Genomic DNA, 24942 nt, shown 5'->3' with positions numbered 1-24942 from the left:
CACTGGCATCCCAGCCCTTCCTTCTCCCTTCAAAGCCCAGATCACACCTAAACTCTCCTGAGAGCACACAAGCCGGGCTGACCAGCAAACCCTGATCGACGGATGAATGACGACTCGGGCACACGTTTCTGTGAAAGGGAGGCCTAAGGGGCTGCCTGGCTGGAGAAACCAAACAGCCCATTCACCTGTCTCCTTAGGCTTCTATTATAACAGCACCTTGAACTAAAATTAACTACTAGATACTATCAGCAGGGTAAGCATTCTTGAGTAGACACATGCATCTGCAGTGTCCTTTAAGCAAGGACGTCTGAAGACTAAGCATAAAGATTCCAGTAAACACCCAGACTTGTTTGGAAAAGTCAAGACAGGAGCAGTCACCTTCAGCCAGCTCCCAACCTTTTGGAATTTCCTCCTTACAAATTTTCTAACCAAGTCCCGTGCTTCCCCACATCCCCCCCCTATTTTGTTTTGCTGGCTGCAGAAGACAGAGGGAGGTGGCAAACTTTCTGCTTTGGAATGTCAGGGTCGTGAAACATGTTTACTGCTCGAGTTTTGATTGTGCAGACTTTAACAAAAACAAAGAGAATTACAATGACAGTAATGGTGAGTCCAATCAGGTGCCAATTGATTCTAGGAAACCATGTGGTGGGGTCTGTCTACTTCAAATTCTCCTTCACTGTATTTCAGGTAGTAGTCTGTTGCTCATGTTTATTGATAGTAAGTGAGGATTCTTTCATTTGCTTTTGAAATGCGTTTACTTCTTCAGTAAGGTTATCATGAAAGACTCTTTATAGATGGTTTCTCATATTAATCTGATGGTGACTACTGTTCTGTTTTGAGGGGGAGACACATATGTGCTTATGCTCCCAATCACAACTGAGTATTTGTTTATATGCTATGGCGTCCTGCCTTCTAGTCAGGTGCAGGGGATAGGATTACAAAGGGGAAGTGGCTAGGGGGAGGAATGTAGCTATGGGTAGGCCTGGGGCACCACAGATGCCAGCTATTGTCCTTTAGTCATCAGGCGATGAGATGATGTTTTCACTCCTAGTGGGTCGACCTGACCATGCTTATCGGTTCTGCTTTCGGGCTTCACAGCTGAGTCAGCTCCTTAATCACTTCACAAAGGCCTTGAAAAGGAAGCTTTTAAGAAAAACTTAACTCCCTATTTATACATAAGAAACTTAACCCCCTATTCACAAAAATATATGTGTTGATTTAAAATAATACGATTACTTTTCAGATTAATTCAGGTGTTCTATCTATCCTATCTAATAAAGAGGGAATATGCTAATTGACCCTCACACCATTGCAAACATGGCGGCGCCCACAGCCAATAATGAGGGAATATGCTAATTGCTGCCCCACCCTCAAAGATGGCAGCGCCCACAGCCACAAGATAGCGGCACCCAGTCCCCTCAGCCCCACCAGCCACCCAGGGCCAACCCAAGGCACAGGCAAGCCTTGGATGGCGGCTGCCCAACTGACCAGGGCCGCCCCGAGGTGCAGGCAAGCCTGGAGTGGCAGCTGTCCAGCTGCCCAGAGCTGGCTCGAGGCACAGGCAAGCCTCAGATGGTGGCTGCCCAGCTGCCCAGGGCTACCCGAGACTCAGGTAACCAGGGCCAGCCAAGGCTTGTGCTGCCAGCAGTGGCAGCAGCAGAGGTGTGATGGGGGTGTCACCTACCCCTAATTGCCGGGTCACCTCCCATCCATGAGGGCTCCTGGACTGTGAGAGGGGGTAGGCTGGGCTGAGGGACGCCCCCCCTCCAGTGCATAAATTTTCATGCACCAGGCCTCTAGTTAGATTACAAGTCCCCCCTGTCATTCCCCGCTCTGGTTAGGTAGATTGGTTGATGTCTATCAAACTTTTACTATAGTAGTAAATCTCTTTGTAAAAAAAGCTTTCCCTTTCAACAGACTATAAAGGAACCAAACAAATTCTGTGTTATTTTACTTTAGATTCATTTATCTAATTAGATTTATTACTCAGTATACCTATAATTTCCTTTTAAGATTTCTCTTCACAATCCTTCTGATTTTTACAAATATTCTTACATTAGCTCACTTTCTTTCTTTTCCTTCAAAATGCATCTCTATTCCTCATGCCTTCTATTAAGTATTCCTACTCCAATATCCTTTCTTCCTGTTATATCCCTTTCTTTATATCCCTTTTCACCATTTTTACTTCCTCAACTCTAATTCTTTATAAACCCTCTGTAACTTACCCAGTCCCTTTCAGTTTGTCTGTTCACTTTATTTTTCCTTCATCTCTAAGCCTTCTATTATCTTTTTCCTTCATCTCTAAGCCTTCTAGTATACCAAAACCACGAATTCTTTCTAATTAGAACTAAAGGTCAGTTATACACAGGCTCCTCCATTGCTTGGAGTGGAGAGGAGTGTGTCTCAGGATCCATTTCTCCCCCAGTTGGCCCATCGTCCTTGCTCTGCTTATGTGTAACTGCCTACCACAACCCTCCTCAAGGATCTTGGCTGTGAATTCTTTCAGGGAAAGGGGACATCGGATCTCTTCTGAAACTGCTTCCTGCTTATGAGGGATGAAGATTTCTTTCAGAGCCAAGACATCCTTGCTCTCTGTCGGAGAGATGATGAGGCCTGGGCACAGAAGGAGGTGCCACTGGTGCCTGGAGGTGGCATTCCCTGGGTGGCAGTGGGGCTGTAACCTGGTGGAGACAAACTGTGTTATGAAATTTAGTATTATTGGGTAAAAGAACAGCAAGAATTATGACAAATGGTGTGGTGGAAGGAAAATACATTTCAGTTCTAATAATTTCCTGTTGAAACACAATTTTTTTTCCCTAAAATCACCCTCATTTTTATTAAAGAGCCAAATTAAGACCAACTTATTTACTGTAATTAGTCTAGTTACAATTTGGCCTGATTATTTGGATGAACACAACAAGAATAACAGTTGATCATATAGGCTATTTAAAAATATATATGTGCCGAAACTGGTTTGGCTCAGTGGATAGAGCGTCAGCCTGCGGACTGAAAGGTCCCAGGTTTGATTCCGGTCAGGGGCATGTACCTTGGTTGCAGGCACATCCCCAGTGGGAGGTGTGCAGGAGGCAGCTGATCGATGTTTCTCTCTCATTGATGTTTCGAACTCTCTATCTCTCTCCCTTCCTCTCTGTAAAAAAATCAATAAAATATATTTAAAAAATATATATATATATATATGATTTGCTGGAATCTCATGAGAAAGTTTACCATCAGAGCAAAGAAGCCAGGCCACACAATTGCCATCAGGCTTTGCCTGCAATACCTACAGAACTGGCGTACTTCCTCAAGTTTAGGTCCCCACAGGTGTCTTGAGAGTCCTTATCTTTCAGGAAAGCAACCTTCGTCCCTTACCTGGAAAGATTGCCATGAGCCATGTGACCAAGCAAGGTGCCAGGCTATTTATCCAAGGGGTTTATCAGCTTCCAAGTCAGTCTTCATTCCTATGGGCTTTCTGGTGACATCCAGGGTCCTGGCATCCCTCTCTCAGACATGACATTCCAGTAAAGTTTTGGTTAATAAAACCACAATTGGAAACTGACTTATATCCTGTTACGAAGAAATCAGATTCTTATTGGATTTATGCAAACATATTGCCATGAGAACAATAATAACAAAACTATATTTTTAGCCCTATAATAAAATTATTTTTCTCCCGATTTTTCTTGCATTTCTATAAATCCAGAGAACCTTTGCTTTCTAGGAAGATAGTGGAAAAATCCTTTTTTCCCCCTTACTTTCAGAAATAGGCTTGTTTTTCCAAAGGAAAACATACTCACACTAGGGGCCCAGTGCACAAATTCGTGCACCTTGAAAGGAACTGTGGGCTGCGAGGCTGTGGTAGGCATAGGGGCGGGTCTAGGCCCATCCTCCGGCTCCCGCCCAGCCGCTCCCACCGCGGTTCCCTCTCTGCCAGCAGCCCTGCTCCTGCCGCTGCTGCTGCCATGCACTGATGGTGCCGGCCCCACTCGCACCCGCTGATGGCATGGAGTGATTGGGGCCAGTGCCAGCAGTGGGTGGGAGCGGGGCCATCACTGGCAGCAGCTGCGAGAGGCGGCTGCCGGCCCTGATCGCCCCTCAGGAGCAGGGGGAGGTGGAGAAGCCCTGAGGGGCAATCAGGGCTGGCAGCCGTGGCTTGCACCCGCTGATGGCGCCAAGCGATAGGGGCCGGCGCCAGGTGCCAGCAGTGGGTGGGAGCAGGGCCGGCACCAGCAGCAGGTGTGAGTGCCAGACGCGACTGCAGTGCACGGGAGCAAAGAATGTTTAGTAACCATCAGAGGCTTCCCTCATGACAGCAACTGGTGCGCCACCTTGCTCTGACGCCCCCGCTAACCTGCTCCACCATCCTGCCATGGCCGACGCCCGCCATGTTCCACGTGAGCCCCCTGGTGGTCAACGCACATCATAGCGACCGGTTGTTTGGTTGTTCCACCGTTCGGTCTATTTGCATATTACGGCTTTATAAATATAGAATTCTTAAGAAGCATAACAAAGATAGCATAACCTTGACGCTCTCAGGAGGCTGGAGAAGAGGTGGGTGTGTATGTGGGGAGATAGCAGGCCCCAGGGTTTGTTCCCAGGACTGCAGCAACTCCTGGGCCGCCAATGGCTTTAGTGCAAAAGTACCTTTTTTTTTTTTTTTTTTTTTACAAGGAGAGTGGCTCATCAATCCTATTACCTTGTTGGTCTTGCATAACTGGGCAAGCCAAAAGCTCTCCTTCTAACATGGCTTGGCTGACACAGGATCCGTAACCGAAGATCTAGTTGATGAACTCTCCCACACCAGTGGCAGACAAACAGGAAATACATCCTCCGGCGGTGGGGCTTTAGGTACTACAGGCTCTGCTTCAGGAGGAGGGGGTGGCGGTAGCTCCTCCTGGCGTTCTGTAGGCTTTGGTCCTCGGTATGAAGTGGGCACAGTGCAGCTCGGACAAGAACCCACTTAGTTCTAACGACAAGGGCACTTGTTTTCCCTGGGCCTGATTTCTTATAAATTCCTGCCCACTCGTTCCCAGAAATAACGGAGGCCCCGCTTGACTCTTATATATTGCTGTTGCTCGGCGGGCAGCTGCTGCCCCATTGTGAAACATGAGCTGAGAAACAATTCCCTCAAACTTGGAAACCTCCAGCGGGCTCCAGTGACTTCCTGTGCAGTTACCTTTGTTTTCGAGGTTCCTGCTATATCTCGTGTGTTCCTCCTCACATGGGCACCACTTGCTGGGGCTTACCAGCAGACCCTGGTCATCGACGGATGAATGATTACTCTGACATACGATTGCTGTGAAATAGAGGACTAAGGGACTGCTTGGCTAGAGAAACCAAACAGCCCCATTTGCCTACCTCCTCAGGCTTTTATTGTAACAACAGCTTGAACTAAAATTAACTATTAGATACTATCAGCAGGGTAAGCATCCTTGAGAAGACACTGTGTCCTTTAAGTAAGGACGTCTAAAGACTAAGCATAAAGATTCCAGTAAACACCCGGGGGCTCAGACTTGTTTGGAAAAGTCAAAGCAGGGGCAGAGGGCTTCAGCCAGCTCCCCCTGGAGGTTCTGACGTTTTGGAGTTTCCTCCTTATACATTTTCCAACCAAGTCCCCTGCTTCCCCACAACCACACTTGCAATTTAAAACATACGGGAATAGCAATTTGTTTAAACCCAAGGACAATTATTCTCAGTAAAAGAAATAATGCATTAAAACTCCTTCAAAATCACAAAATAAAATAAACTCTGATCTGGATTCATCCAATAGAAATGCTCTTTCACTGACCCTCTATCCCTTGATGCCTAAAACAACACAACTTCAGAATTTGGTCTAAGTTACAATTTTTTTTAATAATGCACTTCTAAACTTTTAAATGTGCATTATTTGGAAACAAGTGTATGCAAATGAACCTTTAAATATCAATCTATAAACCCATTGATCAATTTCCCAGTCCGCAGAGAGAAGTATTCATACACTTGGAATTTGAAAGTCATTTTCCCGAGGTTATGACCATGGTTTTTAGGCTTGCTGCTTAAGCACAAGCCATTACTCCTAGCTGACATGGCACACAGCACGAAGGTTCGCGGCTGCACAGACAGGGAGATTCTGAGGTCTTCTGATGGATGGCATCAGAGCTGAAGGCTAAAAGACACTTTGGTGGTATAGCTGGGAACAGATTCTGTAACAAAAGGAAAATACATACTCAGCCATTCTGTTTCATTATGGGGTGTGACTACATGACCAGAGAACAGGACTACTGCCTCTTTTCTGTTCATGCATTCTTGCGACGGGAGGACACTTTGGACATGGCACTTCCCTGCACCTCCACACTCCTCTGTGAGCTCAAACCAAATGGGTGAGTTACTCGTCTGCCGTCTTGTGCTTTCCATTTTGTGATTTTGATAGGAGTACACCCTGATTTATAGAGAGATGACTTTTTCTAATGTTGAATTTAAATGGGTTTTGAAGTAGAATCTTATTATCCCATTAAGCAGGATACTGTTGTCAATGCCATTTAGTTAAAAACTCATGTACACTTAGCAATGCAACCCTCACGTTTTAAGTATATGTTTCTCTGTAAAATAGTTGATGGTGTATCAAGCATTCAAGTGCACTAGGCAAATCAAATATTTTAAGGAAAGATATCTTTTGTTTTTGGTAAATGGAAAGGTAATTTAGGAAATAAACTGCCCCTAACCAATTAACTTTGTGTCAATTTTACTTTTATCAATAAATCATGTATATAAGTATTGCATGAGTTAATGGCATTTTGTATATTCATTTACAATATTTTAAATATGAGTAACCTACCTCTTTCTTTAAGATCTTCAATGTAGGCTCTCATAAATTCTTTATCAAAGTGTTGACGATCTTGTTCACTTTCCATCATTTCTTCACCATCTTGACACTGAATATTATCAATGGGATTGTCCATAAGGTTTACAAATCTATTCAAGAAAATATGGACAATATCACATTTTCCCTTGTGCATTCTGAACTGCAAATTTCCTCCCATGGGAAGTCAACCGTTGTGGTCCTAAATCCCAAGTTCTCACTTATTCTTGCAAGTCACAGTTGACCATAAAATTATCATCACCAGTGGATTCCACTGTGGACCAATCCACCAGGGTTACGGAATTAGTATTCAGGCAGAGACTGTCCAGAGGCCTGATGGGAGATGAGAGCTACTCCGCCACAGACAGAGGGCAAAGGGCAGGAGCCCAAAAGGTGGACAGTGACGCTTCTCTCAGTCAGATCCTGAAAACGGAGTGATGCCTTCCTGTATTTGGTATTACTCCTAAAAGTGACATCAACTCTTTTTTTTAATTTGTTTATTAAATTGATGGGGTGACATTGGTCAACATGAACATATAGATTTCCTGTGTGGATTTCTATGTTACAAAATTTGTATATTGCACCGTGTGCCCACCACCCAAGTCAAATCTTCTCCTGGGATATAAAACTGAAACTTATGAACACAAACAGCAATGTGGTGGTTGCCAGAGGGAAGGACATCTACTCTTAAACCAGGCTTAACTAAAAAGAAATCAGATAAAATCCCCATAAAAGAGGTATTTCTACAAAATAAACTGACAAACAAAAAAGATCCAGAGACATTGAAGCAGGAGTGGTGGGGGGAGATTAACCAATGAACTGACATGCATACATGCATAGCCCATGGACAGACAACAGTGTGGGGAAGACCTGGGGAGGGGGCGGGAGTGGAGTGGAAGGGGTCAATGGGGGGAGAAAAGGGGGCATCTGTAATATTTTCAACAACAATGATAAATTAAAAAAAAATATCCTCAGGTGAGGATTAACACACACACAAAAGAAAGAAATGAGTATTTAATGAGTGAATAAACGAATAAATATTTGTATTTTTTTCAGTTTTATTTTGGGGGGAGGGGAAGAGGTTGGGCATTTCGCTATCTTTAAAGGGATGGTAACTAAGAGATAGTGGTATTTAGGTAAATGTACCCTTAAAAAACATACCAGGGCCCTGGCCGATGTGGCTCAGTGAATAGAGCGTCCTGCTGCGGACTGAAGGGTCCCGGGTCTGATTCTGGTCAAGGGCACATGCCCAGGTTACTGGCTCGATCCCCAGTAGGGGGCGTGCAAGAGGCAGCCGATCAATGATTCTCTCTCATCTTTGATGTTTCTCTCTTTTTCTCTCCCCATTTCTCTCTGAAATTAATAAAAATACATTTAAAAAAACAAAACAAAATAAAAAAAGATATAACAGTGTTGGACCTATTTCATAAAGATGTCTTAGGTTTCTGCTGCCTGGGCTGCAGGATGGAACCTGTTTATGAATTTTCTGTAATGGGCACCATGCTGGGAGGACTGCAGGTACTCAATAAATAGTCACAGATTTTTTAAAAAAGGCATTTCTGAGATGAACTAATGCTAAGAAAAAAAAAGTTACATGAGAGAAACTAAAATGGCATTTGGTCTTCTATCTTCACAATTTTAAAAGATGTTTTATGTGAAAATGATGTAATTATTTAGGAAATCCCTCAAAGCGTCTTTAGTTGCAACTGTAGGCCCTGCAGTCTTAGCATTGTTAGGTCGCTGAAGGAGGAGCAAACAAGGCCGGAATGGTGATCATCGCACACCAGCTGGCTGAGCCTGCGTGGCTCCCGCACCCAGTGACGTGAGTCAGCGGCTGTTAAAGGACTTTGGCAGGCTTTTTTCTGGGCGGAGACTTCTTTATGCAAACCCGGAAGGGAGAGAATGGAATGTGGTCACCACAAGTGAATGTGGTCTTCAGCAAAGGGAATGTCTATAGTGAAATAACCTGAGAAGCCAGTTCCCAGGGGTATCAGTTCAGTCCTTCTATTGTATTTAATGTCTAAATATAGAGAAAGCAAAAAGGTTTTAATTTTTATATAGATCCACTCAATTTTTCCTTTGCAATCTTTCATTCAATTGTTATTGTCTTTCCCTACCCCCAAAACAAACTGCCTGTATTTCATCATTCTTCTTTTTTTAATATAAGTAAGTCACCATACATATTTAAAAATTTTGAACAACGAAATGGTACTTTTTATTTAAAGCAGCAATCTCTTGCCCTCCCCTTTGTTACTCCCAGAACCCCACGGCAATCTTTCATTGGTCAATCACTGTTTTGGTTGGGGGCAGAAATATTAATCAAACTCTGTTAACCGTGATTGTTCTGTTCTGATTAGAAAAGGCACATTCTGATCAGCTGGGGTTGTACAGCGGGGATATGGGAGTTAACCTGGGAATGCAGTCCATTCTCCTTTTCCAAGAACTGCCCATCATCATGGAAAGATTAACAACCTTGTTGCCTAGACAATGGAATCTCAGGCATCTGCCCCACGGTGCCTTCAACCAGGATGCAGCATTGTATAGAAACCCTCTGCGTTCTACCTCCTCATGTTACTGTCCAAAAACCTCACAATCCTGTAAAAAAGCATCAGAACTCCCGTGAACTGGGATCTGAGACAGGACCTCAGGCTCCAGTCGCTCCACGCTCCTTACCTTGTGTCTGAACATATCTCTACTGAACGTGTCTCCATGAGGATCTCTGGTCTACTCACTTTCAAAGTTATTTTTAAATAATTTTTTTATTGATTTCAGAGAGGAAGGGAGAGAAAGAAACATCAATGATGAGAGAGAATCATTGATCAGCTGCCTCCTGCACGCCCCTTACTGGGGATCGAGCCTGCAACCACAGCATGTGACCTGACTTGGGAATTGAACCTCGACCTCCTGGTTCATAGGTCGATGCTCAACCGCTGAGCCACACCGGCTGGCAGTGGTCTACTCACTTTAAAGGTGTGGATGAGTCACAAAGGGCCGTTGGAAGCTCCACCAAATGGTCCCCACTGACGGCTAGCAAGGTGAGCTTCTTCAGGTTGAGCAGGGCATAGGGAAGGTAGGTCAGCTTGTTCTTGTACAGGAGAAGCGTCTGCAGCTCCTCTAGCCTACGAAGACAGAAAAGGGATCAGCACAAGGACTCTGCTTCCCAGCAAGGAGCACTAGAGTGAACTACCAATCAGTCCCAGTAGGAAATCACGAATTAGTTTATTTTTTATATGTGACCCTTATGAGAAAAAACTAACTTTAGAAATTAAACAAATTCCTACCAGGTGACACAATTTGTGTTTATTTTTTATTTTTTTTACTGACTTCATTGCCGATTGAAGACACAGATACAGCGGCAGCATAAGCACATTGCGCAGTATGCAGTACGGGGCCTAAAAAATCAGCATATCCTTCCAATATGGATGTCTATCCGCTGTACTGTACACCCAAAACTAATACAAAACAGTGTTCAATGCAAACTGTAACTGAAAAACTTTTTTAAAAAAATCAATATATTCCTCCCAGTGTCTGCCTCATTCCAAGGGTGAACAGGGCACGGGAAAGAAGTTATGAAAATAAACCAATTTCAGCCAATGTTTCCTTTTGTAGATCTTGAGAGTACAGTTATTCCTCTCTCATCGTATTTTCTAACTTTACAATAGGAAGAAATCTGTGCAGGAAAAGAAATGAGCTGATGATACTCCAATACATTTTATTCTGGTTTCCGTTTTATTCGAACTCGGCGACTCCCTCTTCAGTTTCTCTTTCATCCATTTGCATAATTTTGACAGCACCATACATATTTCACAAAGTTCCCTCATATCTCAAACCAAAGCAGTTCCCCTTGACTCTCACAGACCGAGAAAGCATCGCTGCACATCAGATGGAGCAGGAGCAGAAAACAGACAAAGGAGATGGCCTTCAGACGAGGCCACTTTTGGTGTCTTATGCTACTTTCGAAAGAAGGTGGCAGATTTCAGAAGGCCAGAGATTTTGTTTCATTCACAACTTTAAACCCAACCTGCCCTATAGGTGACTAATAACATTGGCGGAATGAATGAATGAATGAATGAATGATATATGATTCAGTATAACAATTATTTTTAAACATAAAATAGCTACAAGGATATAATTTGAAAACCTTAATAAGCATCCCCATTTTGTTTGAAAGAGTATGTATATATTTATACAATAATCTTTGTTATGAAAGATTATTGTATAAATCAATACGTGAAAACTAATAAAAATTACCCTCACTGATATTCTAAACATAGAGTGATATATTTCTCTTCCATATGTAATAAATTTACTTTTCTACTTCTGTGCAGTAAAGTGAATGATGCCATTCTATTGGGAACCAAAGTAAATTAAAGTTCACCAAAACAAGGAAGATTTGTTCAAATGAACATATACAGGTGGGCAAAAGTAGGTTTACAGTTGCTCATATGAAAAACAATACAATAATTATTAAATAATATAAGAAGTAATTGTGTTTTGCATACTCACAACTGTAAACCTGCTTTTGCCCACCCCTGTATATATACATGTACATGTATGATATAGACTAGAAACTGTCTTATTATATAAAGAACCAAACTCATTTCCTAGAAACAATGAACTCTGGAGAATCCATTGATTTGAAAGACCATTCATGTGCTATGCAAGTTTAAAACGTTACGGTGTTTAAGATGTTAGTAACTAGTTCATATACCTCACCTTCAAAACGCAAGTAGCTACCTGTCTATATCTTGTGGCAGGTCGTTCAGGCTATTGTTGCTGATATCCAACCACTGCAAACTGGACATCCTCAGGACACAGATGGGGACACTGGAGAACTTGTTTGCTGAGATATCTACAAATGTAACTTGCTTCAAATTACTTAACTAGGAAGGAACAACAAAATATTCTCATTACTTCTGTGAGAGAGAGAGTTAAGTTCGACTAACAACGTTTCAACTGATGTCTCTTCCCAAAGGCATTCCTGAGAATATATGCAAAAGAGGTCAAAGAACCATGTTCTGTGGACCACGCTGGGGGCGCTGACACACGTGGCTCACAGTGGCTGCCCGTGAGGAGTTGGTGGTTTCATAGGTGAGCAACGCAATTTTACATAGTAAATGGGCCAAACAGAATTCTCAGGGGGTGATGGGAATATCTTACAACTGAGTTGATAAAATGTTTATTTATTTGTTTATTATCTATTCATTTTCAGGGGAGAGCGCAAACACAGTCCCCACTGAGTTTCCCACATTTGGGGAAATCCCGGGGATCTGGAGTGCAATGGGTAAGCCTCGCCTAGGGAAACCACCTCCGTGACCATGGTATCTCCCCTGCCAAGTAAGTATGTGAAATGTACACTTATAATGACTGGATTTTCTGGTATGTAAATTACATCTCAATAAAGGGGGGAAAGTACAAGGTACAGAGAGACCAGCCTAGGAGGCCGTGTCCCAGTCCAGATGACAGACAACTTGGACTTGGACTAGGGTGTTGGTGGAAGGTGCTGGGCCGTGGTCACATGTTGAGGGCCTGCCTAAGAGGACTGACTTATGGCATGGAAGCAAGAAAGGTCAGAGCTGACTTGGCTTCTTGTAATCTGAACGCGTGAGAGGGCTGGGCCATTTTCTGAACTGGGAGGACTGGGGGCTGCCACTGTGCAGGGAACATGACCTTGGCAGCGTTCCCTCCCCTGGACCACCGTCAGGCATCTGCTGGGCGAGATGGATGTGGACAGAAGCAGCCACCTCCTCCCACACAGAAGTTTTCAGGAAAGGAGATTAACACCCCTCCCAGGTCCGTGACCCGCAGCCAGGCCTTGTCCGAACCTTGCCAGCAATACCATTTTTAGCCCGTTCATCACCTGCAGGACTATCAGACCCTCATCTCTTCGACACAAGAGGCCTGTTGAGTTTTATTTGGCAATTAAAACCATTCATTTTCATCTGCTCGATTTTATCAGGAAATGATTTGAAATCATTTATCCAATGAATACAGACCAAAGGAAACTAATAAGTATTTTTAAATTAATAGACGTCTGAAATCCTATCTGTAGGACTACTTGAGTTACCTACAAGTGTGTTCAGTATATAAATTTTTAAAATTATACCCCCTTTATTTATTTCCAGCTGTTTCTAATGTATTTCACCATTGTGGATAAATAAGTCAGGTCTGTATCACAGACAATAGGCACCATATATTAAGTAGGCATTAAATACAAATATCTTGCATGAAAACAGAATTTTTTGCCTAGTTTTCCTTTGATGGCATTTCTGAACTGAAAACCAGGTCCTGGCCTAGTGTAAGAACATTTTAAAGACCTTACAATAGCCAGTAGATGGTGATTGAAATGTCAGGAAAATGTGACATAATATAGATGGATTTCATTTTTCAAAGCTTCTTCCCCGTATTATAGACCATTCCATATCATACACCAAATAAAAATAAATCATAGTGCAGAAATGGTTACTTCCTTACTTCAAAGGGCAGCTCAGTTAATTCCAGATTTCCAGAACAATCCAGTTTCTCGAGATTTTCACACTCGCCCAGTTCTGGAGGAATGCTCTTCAGATGGTTGAAACTCACGTTGAGTTCTTTGAGGTTCTTCAAACAGCCTGTCACCAGGAAAAAACGAAAACGATGACTGTCACCATGAGCGAAAGAAAATGAAACATTCCTAAGGACGGCACTGCTCACTCGTGAGGCTTCTCGATGCTGAGCACCTGGCAAAGGTCTGTGTGTGCCGAGTTACACGGGCGAGACCGTGGCGTCACAGCCAAAGGGGACACTGTGACCAAGCAGCTCTGGGAACACAGACCACGGCCCTGCCGGCGACTTCCTGGGGTGGGAGGGGAGCAGTTCTCTCAGCAGCCGCACCTGTCCACGGCGGCCTGCTCGCCGGAGGCCGGGGCTCTGCTGGAGACGTACCAATTTCAGCCGGAAGATGGGAGAGCTGGTTTTTTGGCAGGTCCAGAATTCTCATCGCTTGGAAGAGCTTGATATAGGCAGGAATGGTTTCAATCAGGGTATGGTTTATGTGCCACTCTTTCAGGTGCGTCTGCTCCTTCAAGGAGTCTGGGAGCTCCTGGGACAGGTGAATGAATGACAGGGGTTGGCTCTAGGTCCTCAATGTGGCCGAGCGCGCACCAAGCCCAGGAACACGTGTGCTCATTCCAAAAGCCAGACGCGAGGGGGCATGCGCGAGAGCATCAGCGGTGACGGCAGCTGCCGGCGTTTCAGAGAGAAAGCAGACGCACTGCGGTGCCATTCACCTCGCAGTGAGAGATGAGCCCACTCGGAGCTGCCGTGAATGGGTGATGTTATTCAAGTCCAATGCCTGGCCAGCACAGACAAGCAGGCTCACAGCCACAGCCACAGCCACAGCCACAGCCACAGCCACAGCACGCCTTACTGTTTACACGTGCCCGTTTAAGATCTAAAAATACAGCCTGTCCATGCACCCGACTATTCCATTTGGCCTGCATTTCCCCTCCCCTGTGGTTGCTTTTCAACATGACAGATAAACATGTACTATTTGCTGGGCCGAATTTCTAAGTGTTTTTAAGAGTCTACAGGAGGGAAAGACGGACAGAAGACAGAGGACTCCCGACCAGGCTCCGCCGGCGTCCACGGGAGCCACCTCCCTGGGCCTGCGTGGAGGAGGAGCCTCGAGAAGCTGGTTCAGAGCAGACCCTCTCGGTTTCATTTTTTAAAAAATATTTTTATTGATTTCAGAGAGGAAGGGAGAGGGATAGAGAGAGAGAAACATCAATGAGAGAGAATCATGGATCGGCTGCCTCCTGCACACCCCACACTGGGGATCAAGCCCGCAACCCAGGCATGTGCCCTTGACTGGACTCGAACCCGAGACCCTTCCGTACACAGGCTGACGCTCCATCCACTGAGCCACACCAGCCAGGGCCAGAGCAGACCCTCTCAAGGCAAAGCGCTCACCCGCCAAGGCCAAGGCCTGAGCTCGGCTGAGCCGCAGCCATCAGGACATTAGCACTGAGCCGCCCCTGGCCGCAGACAGGAACACGTGGACTCACCGTCCAGTGCTCTCCCGAAAGCTCAAACACAAACTTGCTGCTGCCTTTGTCCCTGCCCTTGGAAGGCGAGGCCTGCCGCAGAAGGGAGTTCCTCTCGAGCTTGTCCAGCAGCCGCACGCCGGTGTCCACGAAGCCGTTCCTGCAGTAGGCGGCCTGGGGGACGCCTCTCCGGCGGCACTCGGCCACGAGGTTCCACTCCTCCTTTATCCTAAAGGCAGGCAGAGGCGCCGTCACTGGGCAGTGCCCTCCCCTGCCCGCAGAGGGCACCTGGCGCAGCCCTCCCCTGGCCGGAAGGGGTGGGGAAACTTAAAACCTCAGGGTTGTGAATTACCAGCAACTTTGGCTTTCAAAAGTTAGAGGAGTTAGATAAAACTCCCGGCTACAATTTCTCCCAAAGTTACCTACATGTTTGACTAATGGCAGTAGGTGGATAGCAGGTGGATAGTATCCTACCCTATACCTGGGATAGCAGGTGGATAGTAACATATCCTATACCTGGGATAGCAGGTGGATAGTAACCTATCCTATTCCTGGGATAGCAGGTGGATAGTATCCTACCCTATTCCTGGGATAGTAGGTGGTGCCAACACAGGTTTTAAAAATGCAAGGCCCCAGGAATATGCTGATCGCTCAAGAGCACGTGGATAGAAACACATGGGCAGCACCAGTTTGTGAAACAGCTCACTTTAGAAAGTCCCCACCAGCCACCCTGGGAAATTCTCTCCAGCAGGTGCACCTGTTATCATACACTCCAGGTGCAGTCACACGCTGGAGCTGGCTGGGGACCCCTCAGCACCCCACGCCCCAACACACACACACACACACACACACACACACACACCCCTTCTCGGTACCTTCTCCTTGGTAATTTTCTGACCTATCGTTTTGTAACTTCCCACACTGATGCCTCATCCCCCAACTTTACTGTAAACTCGTGAGGACTGTGGGCCACACCTTGCTGCCCTCTGGGGGCTGCTCAGTGGTTACAGTAGTGTTTTGCCTGTGGCGGGCCTTTCTTTTCTTGGTTTAATATCTGCCTGGAGCCTTCAACAGGCTCATATTCTATGAGGTACAAAACCAAAATTTGTTGTCGTTTTCCTTTAAAACTCTCAGGCACAGACGTTGTCTCAAAATAGGTAGCCCACGCACCCGGACCCTCCTCAGGGACTTGGAGGCGGGCGGGATCAAGGCTTCTAGGAGGGGCAATTCTAAAAGCAGACTCTGCGTGGCCAGAGGCTAAGTGACAAGTAAAAAGAAGTTCCAACGCTCTGGGGCCACAGCATTATGTAGGGAAAAGGGCTTGGCCAAGTTACTCCGGACCCTGGTCCTTGTCTTCCAATCTGGGATAACAACCACCACCTGAAACAGCCATATTTGCTTACAGTAGCAGCTTGGTTATCAAGCATGATCAGAATGGGTGTTAGTTCGATCCAAATAGTTCATAAAGGTGAAGAACCAAGAATAGAGAGGCATCCACACCTCTGCATTTTGTTTTTAACTTAAAGCCCAGAAGTATCACACTTTGCCACCTTGGTGTAGAATGGGTGTGCCCCTCAGAATCCCGTTCTGCCCTCCCAGGACAAACACGCGCCCGTACTGCATCACCGGGAGTTCCGGCGGGTTCCTTCCCAGGGGACACGAGTTACGGAATGCAGAGCCCTGGACGTGCAGCCTCCCCAGCTCGTCGTCCTTCCATCAGTCTTGTGCAGCGGGAATTCGATGGTGGGATTCATATTTACCACAAACACAGTTTTTCCAAACCCTCTGTTTCGTTTTCATTGACACGCGTTTATATAAGAGCAGTCGGCCTGCAAATCACACCACCACAATCGAATAAAATTGGCATCAACACAAGGAACCTTGCCTGGCACCCAGCTCCTGGGGGAGGCTGACATGCTGACACAGAGCAGCCAGCACCTGACTCACATGGGAGTGGAGAGTCAGGCGGCCCCTGACCCAGAACGGGCTGCAGAGGACTTTATCGCATCATCGCTGCCTCCCTGGGCCTAGCACGGTGCCTGGGGTCCTGTGGGTCCCTGCAGCTGTGGGTGCTACTTTATAGAAATCAAATGTTCATTCTGGGCAACAGCGTGAAGGTTCAAAGTTCAATAAGCGGGTGTCACTGACAGTGAGAAGACCCAGAAGAAAGACACCCCCTCCAAACACAGCTCCAGTCTGCCGGGCCCTGCGCGCTGAAGAAGCCACAAGCAAGCACCGAAAACCTACTTTTCCAAGGCGCTCCTCTCCAGTCTCTCTTCCTCCTTCTTCTGCAAAGCTTTGTGCTTCTTGACGCGCGTTTCCCACAAGCCTCTGATGACAGAAATGTCGAATGTGACCACTTTATGTCCCATGTTGGCAGCATAAAATTACCTATTTAAAAAATATATACATGTAAGTCAGCTTCACCCACACACAGAAGGAAGCAGTCTTACCGTGAATGCTGAATAGAAACATGAATGAATCAGTTGTCTTAAGTGACGATGAAATGGCTTGTTAGTTCAAGGACGTTCTGCTGTGCTCATGTTCTTTTTTAAAATATATATATATATATATATATATATATATATATATATATATATATATTTTATTGATTTCAGAGAGGAATGGAGAGGGAGAGAGAGACAGAAACATCAATAATGAGAGAGACTCATTGATTGGCTGTCTCCTGCATGCCCCCTACTAGGGATTAAGCCTGCAACCCGGGCATGTGCCCTTGACCAGAATTGAACCCAGGATCCTTCAGTCTGCAGGCCAGCGCTCTATCCACTGAGCCAAACCGGCCAGGGCTGTGCTCCTGTTCTTAAGGTCTCTGGGTGACAGTCCAAGTGCAACACTCACGCTAGGGTCACCTCCTCCTCATCACACTTGTCTCAATGGAACTGTGGGTTCCCAGAGCTCCCGGGCATTCCTCAAGCTCCAAGCTCCCCTATTCTACTGAATTTAGTAGCAGCTAATCTTCCCACCAGGTTGTAACATGCTCAAGGGTAAGTTTAATGGGTTAATCACAACACACACACACACACACACACACACACACACCCCTGGTTGTCTACGGCTGCACACCAGCCACCATTCGGTAACAAAAGCAAACATTGCACAAAGCTCCGCCAGCACTTTCCCACCTGGGCCTGACCCCACCCGGCCTGGGAACATGTCCTGGGAGATGCTCCCGCAACATGAACAAGGCCTCACCAGCGACGGGTCTCTGTTTAGGCAGATTTCCAAGTGCAAAGAAAATCAGACTCAGGCACGTCTCAGCTCTCACGTCTTAGGGAGACTCAGCACAGTGCCCGGCACATAGTAGGCCCCTTCATAAATATTTGTCAAATGAATAAGTAAATGGATGAAAGTGAATAAAAGAATTATATCTAGATAATGGCTCGGTGCACAAAATTCATGCAGAGGGGTGTCCCTCAGCCCAGCCTGCACCCTCTCCACTCTGGGTCCCCTCGGGGTGAACCAGCAGTCGGACATCCCTCTCGCAATCTGGGGCTGCTGGCTCCTAACCGCTCACCTGCCTGATTGCCCCTAACCACTCTGCCTGCCGGCCTGCTCACCCACAACTGCCACACCCCCAACAGCCTGCTTGCCCCCAAATGCCCCCCCGCCAGCCTGATCACCCCCAACTACCCCCCTCTGCCGGCCTGATCACCCGCAAATGCCCTCCCCACCAGCCTGATCACCCACAACTGCCCTCCCCTCTTGGCCCCTAACCGCCTCTACCTCAGCCCCGCCACCATGGCTTTGTCCAGAAGAACGTCCAGAAGGTCTCCTAGATGTTCTCCCAGTCTAATTAGCATTTTACCCTTTTATTAGTATAGACTGCTTCCTTCTCAGGCCGCTCAATGAGCTTTCTCTCTTCTTTTTACTTTCACAACTCATCTTTGCTGTCTGTTTTAAGTGATTATCACCGCACAAAATTTATCAGGACATAAAAGTGCATGTCCATTCATTCCACTAAGCTATACTTATCTTCCTTACCTATGTAAAATAACTTTCTAGAGATTGTTTTAAACTGCCCCTGCCTACAGCATCAAAATCGGGCTAAATCCATTTCCTGATTTGCACAAACACACGGAAACTTCAGGAGACGCCCTGGGCCAGAACTGCTCAGCTAAGCCACTCGGACTTCTGACCCTCAGGAACTGTGAGATAACACAATTTGCTGTTTGAAGCTGTTAGGTGTTGGGGTGCTTTGGTTCAGCAGCAACAAATAACATGGTGGACAGAGAGATGAGAGGCAATTTATAAAAATCAGCCTTATTACAGTGCCATCTGGTGTCTATACAGCCAGCTGCTTCCTTTGACACATCCACTTGCAAGGTCTCACACATATCTCAGAGAAACGTGATTTCTTCTAAACTTACACATTTAAAATCAATCCATCCCTGGCTGCTTAATCCCCATCTGGAGAGTGACTCCATGTTTATCTGGAGGGCACGTTTTTACGCTTTGTTTCCTCACTCTGCCCACCCCTTTGGGGACATGCACACATGCACACGCACACACTGATGCACACACAGTCTCTCTCGTGCATACACACACACGTGCACACACTGATGCACCAGAGTCTCTCACGCACACACGCACACACTGATGCAGTCTCTCACGCACACACACACACACGCACACACTGATGCACCCAGAGTCTCTCACGTGCACACACGCACACACGCACACACTGATGCACAGTCTCTCACGCACACACACACACGTGCACACACTGATGCACCCAGAGTCTCTCACGCACACACTGATGCACACAGTCTCTCACGCACACACACACACACGCACACACTGATGCAGTCTCTCACGCACACACACACACACGCACACACTGATGCACAGTCTCTCACGCACACACGCACACACGCACACACTGATGCAGTCTCTCACGCACACACGCACACACGCACACACTGATGCACACACACTCTCTCTCACGCACACACGCACACACTGATGCACACACACTCTCTCTCACGCACACACACACACGCACACACTGATGCACAGTCTCTCACGCACACACACACACGTGCACACACTGATGCACCCAGAGTCTCTCACGCACACACTGATGCACAGTCTCTCACGCACACACGCACACGCACACACTGATGCACACAGAGTCTCTCTTATGCACACGTCCCTTTCATCACCTAAGTCTCAGTGGGTGTGCGATTCTCATCACCAGACAGTGTCACATCTGGCCTCCGTTGTGCAAAAACCACAGCTGGTCCCCTGACTTTCCAATCAGCCACATCCAGTCCGTTCGTCACACGTAGTGATAGCCATTTTCCAAGGAGAACTGGATCGTGCTACCACCGGGCACAAGTCCTACAGAGACTTCCCTTTGGAAGGAGAGGGAGACCCAGCTCCTCACAGCACCGAATAAGCCCCTGGTGTGATGTGCCAGGCCCGGGCCAGCCCCTCCCACTCACCCCGACAGCTCTCCTCATGCTTGCCCCCCAGCTTCCCCCCTCAGACTGTTCACAAGCTCTCCCTGCCTGGACCAGCCATCTGGGAGGCCCCAGATGGGCTCAGAGCCTGGCCCCTCAAGTCAGCCCTCCCACCCACACGCCTGTGCATTGGACCCTGTGCACGGAGCCCCTGTACTAGGTGTTTCTGTCCCCTGATTCCTGGGACCCCTTCATACCTGGCATTCATGGGCACTCGCTAAATGCAGAAAGACGAATGCCTTGCCCCGAGTTCTCACAGGTGTCCGCAAACTACGGCCCGCGGGCCACATGCGGCCCGCCGAGGACATGTATCCGGCCCGCGGGGTGCCGCTGCCTGTCCTGCTAAGCAGCCGACGCGTCCCGGGCCCGCAGTGCGCATAGGAATTTGTTCGTAGTTTTTTTTTTAAACTATAGTCCGGCCCTCCCACGGTCTGAGGGACAGTGAACTGGCCCCGTTTAAAAAGTCTGAGGACCCCTGATCTAGAGGGAGAACAAATGCTGAGAGGGATGCATTTTAATAGCAGCAGGTGGACGCAACACCACAGGCTGCGCTGCTGTGGAGCCAGAAGAGGAGAGGCCCCTCAGTGTGTGGGGGGAGAGGGGATGGGGGTGGTCCTGCAGGAACTGTGAAGAAGGGGAAAAACCTTCCCACGCCCCCCCCACCCCAGGTATGTCAGAGTCACTTTACGGAACCACCCGTGCCCCCAAGCCAGAGGGCATGACTGAGAACCACGTCCCCGGCGCTGAACACGCTCTCCACTCAGCAGTCTCCACGCCAGGACGCCAGGCTGGAGGGGCTGCTGGTCACCTTGGCCTCTCCTTTCTTGTCCAACGATAAGCTGGCCTGGCCAGGGGGGGCTCAGCTGGTTGGGCGTCGTCCAGGGCACTGGTTTGATTCCCGGTCAGGGCACATGCCCAGGTTTCAGGCTCGATCCCCAGTAGGGGGTGTGCAGGAGGCAGCTGTTCAATACTTCTCTCTCACATCAATGTCTCTCTCTCACATGGGCCTCTATCTCTCTCCCTCTCCCTTCCTCTCTATAAAAGTCAATAAAAAATCTGTTTTTAAAAATGATCAACTAGATTGGGGGTGCGGGTGGGGCAGGGTCAGCATCTGAGAGAACCTGAGTGGGAAGGACCTGGGGAGTCTGGGAGGAGATCAAACAAAGTCCACAGTCCAGGCGCCGAGCCCTTCCCGGTGCCCCTCTTTGAGGTCAGGAGAGGGTCAGGGGGGGGAAGATGGGAGAGGAGAGCAAAGCTGGTGCCAGGAGGTCCCCTGAGCCAGCGTGCGGGGAGAGGCCTGGCCCCTCCTCCCCACCTGACCCTCGGGGTCCCCAGGGCACCTCCTCCCCTTGGGCAGGCCGGCTCCAGGCCTTCCGGGTATCTGCCCGAGGGAAGGACAGTGACCAGTGGGAACTTCTGGGGACACCAGATACAGTCGGGACCGGAGGGCAGACAAGGGGCTTCAGTGGCACAAATTCCATTCTGTCCTCACGTGAGGCCGCTGCCTGGACCCCAGAGAGAGTTTTCTGATAGGAAGTGTGGGGTACATAGGGGCTCATATTCAAGTGAGGTCAGTATAGTCACAGTACATCAACCAAGCTCTGAATTAAATCACACGTTCTGTCACATGATCAGGATTTCCCTGGGGCACCCCTTACTTTTTTTTTCTTTTCTTTTCTTTTTTTAAATATATTTCATTGATTTTTTACAGAGAGGAAGGGAGAGGGACAGAGAGTCAGAAACATCGATGAGAGAGAAACATCCATCAGCTGCCTCCTGCACACTCCCTACTGGGGATGTGCCCGCAACCAAGGCACATGCCTCCGACCGGAATCGAACCTGGGACCCTTCAGTGCGCAGGCCGATGCTCCATCCACTGAGCCACACCGGCCAGGGCAGCACCCCTTACTTCTATTGTAATCTGTTAAGCTACCAATGGGGATGGGGGCACTTGGCTGCAGGTGGGATTAAGGGGACAGCTGAGTGGGCTGCCCGGGCCGGAGTCCTGCCTCCTGGTTACTGCTGCATGTCCCTGAGACGGTCACTTCAGCTCTCTGAACCTCGGGGTCCTCATGTGGACACGGGGTGGAACAGAAACGCTGAGCTCCTAGGATTGGTGATAGGAGCAGGCATAATCGTGTCAGGTGCTTAAGACAGTACCCGGCACCTAGTAAAGCTCAAAAAGTGTCAGTTACTTAAAAAAAATAAATCAAGATGGACATTCTTGCCAACTAAGTACAAAGGAGAGGAGCATGAGCATCTGAGGATGTGTCTGCACCCCGTGGCTGGCAGAGGCTGGCTGGGCAGCAGCCCCGAGGTATGGGGGAGGGTTTGGCCGCAGCACAGCTGAGCTACCTACGAAGACCACTGCTCTCCTCTGGGAGTCCCATCACTTTAAAAAAAAAAATGTATTTTATTGATTTTTAGAGAGGGGGAGGGGGAAGGGGGAGGAGGAGGGGGAGGGGGAGGGGAGGGGGAGGGGGAGGGGAGGGGGAGGGGGAGGGGAGGGGGGGGAGGGGAGGGGGAGGGGAGGGGGAGGGGGAGGGGGAGGGGGACGCCACAGGCTGCCTCCTGCACACCCCACACTGGGGATGGAGCCCAAAACCTAGGCTTGTGCTCTGACCGGGAATCCAACCAGAACCTCCTGGTTCATAGGTCGCTGCTCAACCACTGCGCGCCCGGGGCTGATACACCTGAAGCTGCGGACCCTTTGGTGCCTGGGAGGTCGCTCAACCGCTGAGCCACACGGCCCAGGGCCCATCGCTCTTTGACCCGCACCCCTGCCAGGCCCGGAGGAAGCACTTCCCGGCCGATGCCAATCATCCTTTCGGGGCACTGAAGACACGGACGGAGCTGCTTTCTCTCCCTGGACAGCACTTGGGACCACAGAGGTTGGAGCTCGGCCTTGGGCTCAGGGCGGGTGCTGGGGGCACCCACTAACCAGGAGCAGCAGTGGGGGACCTGCCACGGCAGCCGCCCGGCCTCCTCCCCCCCCCCCCCCCGCCCCACTCAGTTCCAGTCCTGGCCCCGCATGCAGGTTACTGCGCAATCCCCCGCCCCCGCGTGTCCTTGGCGGGTGCTCACCCCGTCCTGCCAGGGCTCAGCGGGGTGTAAACAGACAGCGCTGCCCCCCTCCTCCCGCAGGTGCCGCCCTCCGGCCCCGCAACCCCCGGGTGTCCGCAGCAGCCGCTCGCCCGCCCCGCCCCGCCCCCCACCACGTCCCTCGCCCCCCACGACGGCCACCTACCCGGCACTGCCGAGCCCGCGCCCCCGCCGCCGCCGCCCGCCCCTCGCTGGAGCCGCCCGCCCCGCCGCCGCCGCCGCCCGCCCGGCTATATTTGTGCGCTGAGCGCATGACCCGCAGACCCGGAGCGAGAACCTGAGCTGCGGGCCACGTGCTGCCGGCCGCGCTGCCCCCCATTCGGCGTGACTCAGCCGGCGGGAGGCGGCCGGCCGGGCAGGGCCGGGCACAGCTAACCGGGCGGAGCTGTACCCGGGTCACTGCCCCTCCGCCAGGTGGGGGGCCCGCTGACCTAAGAAATCCTCCAGTGCGTGCATAAAACGGGGAAACGGGGAAGGGAGAGGGTGGGTCCCCGCACCCCAGCTAGGAGGCGCCCGAAGGCAGGATGGGAGCCAGGCACCCGGGGAACAGAGGGGTTTTTTTTTAATGTTCTGAGCAACCGGTGTGGGAGGTCTTGATTTCATTCTTACATGTTCTTCCCCCCCTTTTTAATTCCCTGACACGTATGTGAGTTTAGGTCCTCTTTAGAGATTTTAATAACTGGGGAAATATGATTTGTTCATAATCCAACATTGTGACAATTTATTAGTTAATCATCAGGAATTGTGCATCCCGCCTCGGCCCACACAACCCCCACCCTCCTGGCAACACTCCTCATACACCTTTCCCTGAACAGAAAAATAATAGTGTTTATTATTGAGCCACACCGGCCGGGCCAGAAAAACAATATTGTAGCTCTAATTACAAAAGGGTTTGATTTTGAAAGTACCACTTTCTATTAGTTGACATTTATAATTGCTGACACTTGTAATGAAATTACCATTTTACATTGTATACTAAGTTGGTGGGGTGCAAAAACATCTTTGTGATTATATTAAATCAGACCTCTGAAGTGTGGGATGTGTTTCTTACTACTTAGAATATAATTTTTATATTACTTTTTTCTTTCGTTTTTTTCTTTCTTCTGCTTTTATTATTTTTTTCTTTTTTGATAAATAATGTAAGTTGCCTATTTAGTAATAACTGGTTTGGTTTTTGCTTTTTGTGTGTGTGTGTGTGGTATTATGAACCAAAGAATATAAATGGAAAAAGTAGTTTCAGTTCAGATATTACTTAAATACTATTTCAATTTGTGAGAGCAAAATATTTAAAAGCTTAATCATATTTAAGTGGAAAAAATATTTTCCCCATAAATGCATTCAAAATTCTAAACGCAGTGGATGCTTTGATGATGCTAATATGGGAGAAGTGGGCCATGGTATGGCCCAGGCTCCCTCGATTCTAACATGCACCCAAACAGCATGCAAATAAAATTTAGCAAATAAAAATGCTTTCAGGCACATTTCAGTTTCAGAT

The 24942-nt window shown here is 48.1% G+C and overlaps 1 protein-coding gene across 5 annotated transcripts; it reads right to left on the bottom strand.

Annotated features, from left to right (window-relative positions):
- Positions 1-1952: 1952 nt before the first annotated feature.
- LRRC2 (leucine rich repeat containing 2) lies at positions 1953-23773 on the bottom strand. 5 transcript variants are annotated; one of them, XR_013960773.1, is made up of 12 exons: positions 23593-23655; positions 17110-17253; positions 16481-16691; positions 14884-15091; positions 13763-13919; positions 13313-13449; positions 11576-11721; positions 9802-9957; positions 6815-6951; positions 4697-6182; positions 3373-3567; positions 1953-2681 (listed from the first exon to the last, which is right to left on the bottom strand). XR_013960773.1 is itself a non-coding variant. In XM_080671685.1 (10 exons), exons 3-10 carry the CDS (start codon positions 16483-16485, stop codon positions 6133-6135), a joined length of 996 nt encoding a protein of 331 aa, XP_080527811.1. In that variant the 5' UTR covers positions 16486-16691; positions 17110-17253; positions 23593-23655; the 3' UTR covers positions 4667-6132. The 5 variants fall into 5 exon arrangements, 4 of the variants coding, with proteins under 4 accessions (XP_080527811.1, XP_080527808.1, XP_080527810.1 ...); XM_080671685.1 differs by lacking the exons at positions 1953-2681; positions 3373-3567 and having other exon boundaries at positions 4667-6182; XM_080671682.1 differs by lacking the exons at positions 1953-2681; positions 3373-3567 and having other exon boundaries at positions 4667-6182; positions 16489-16691.
- Between the last annotated feature and the right edge of the window lie 1169 nt (positions 23774-24942).

This window comes from Plecotus auritus, assembly GCF_963455305.1.
Source record: "Plecotus auritus genome assembly, chromosome: 6".
Classification (NCBI taxonomy): domain Eukaryota; kingdom Metazoa; phylum Chordata; class Mammalia; order Chiroptera; family Vespertilionidae; genus Plecotus; species Plecotus auritus.
The sequence above is the reverse complement of the archived record's forward strand: the minus strand, read 5'-3'. Positions and strand labels throughout refer to the sequence as shown.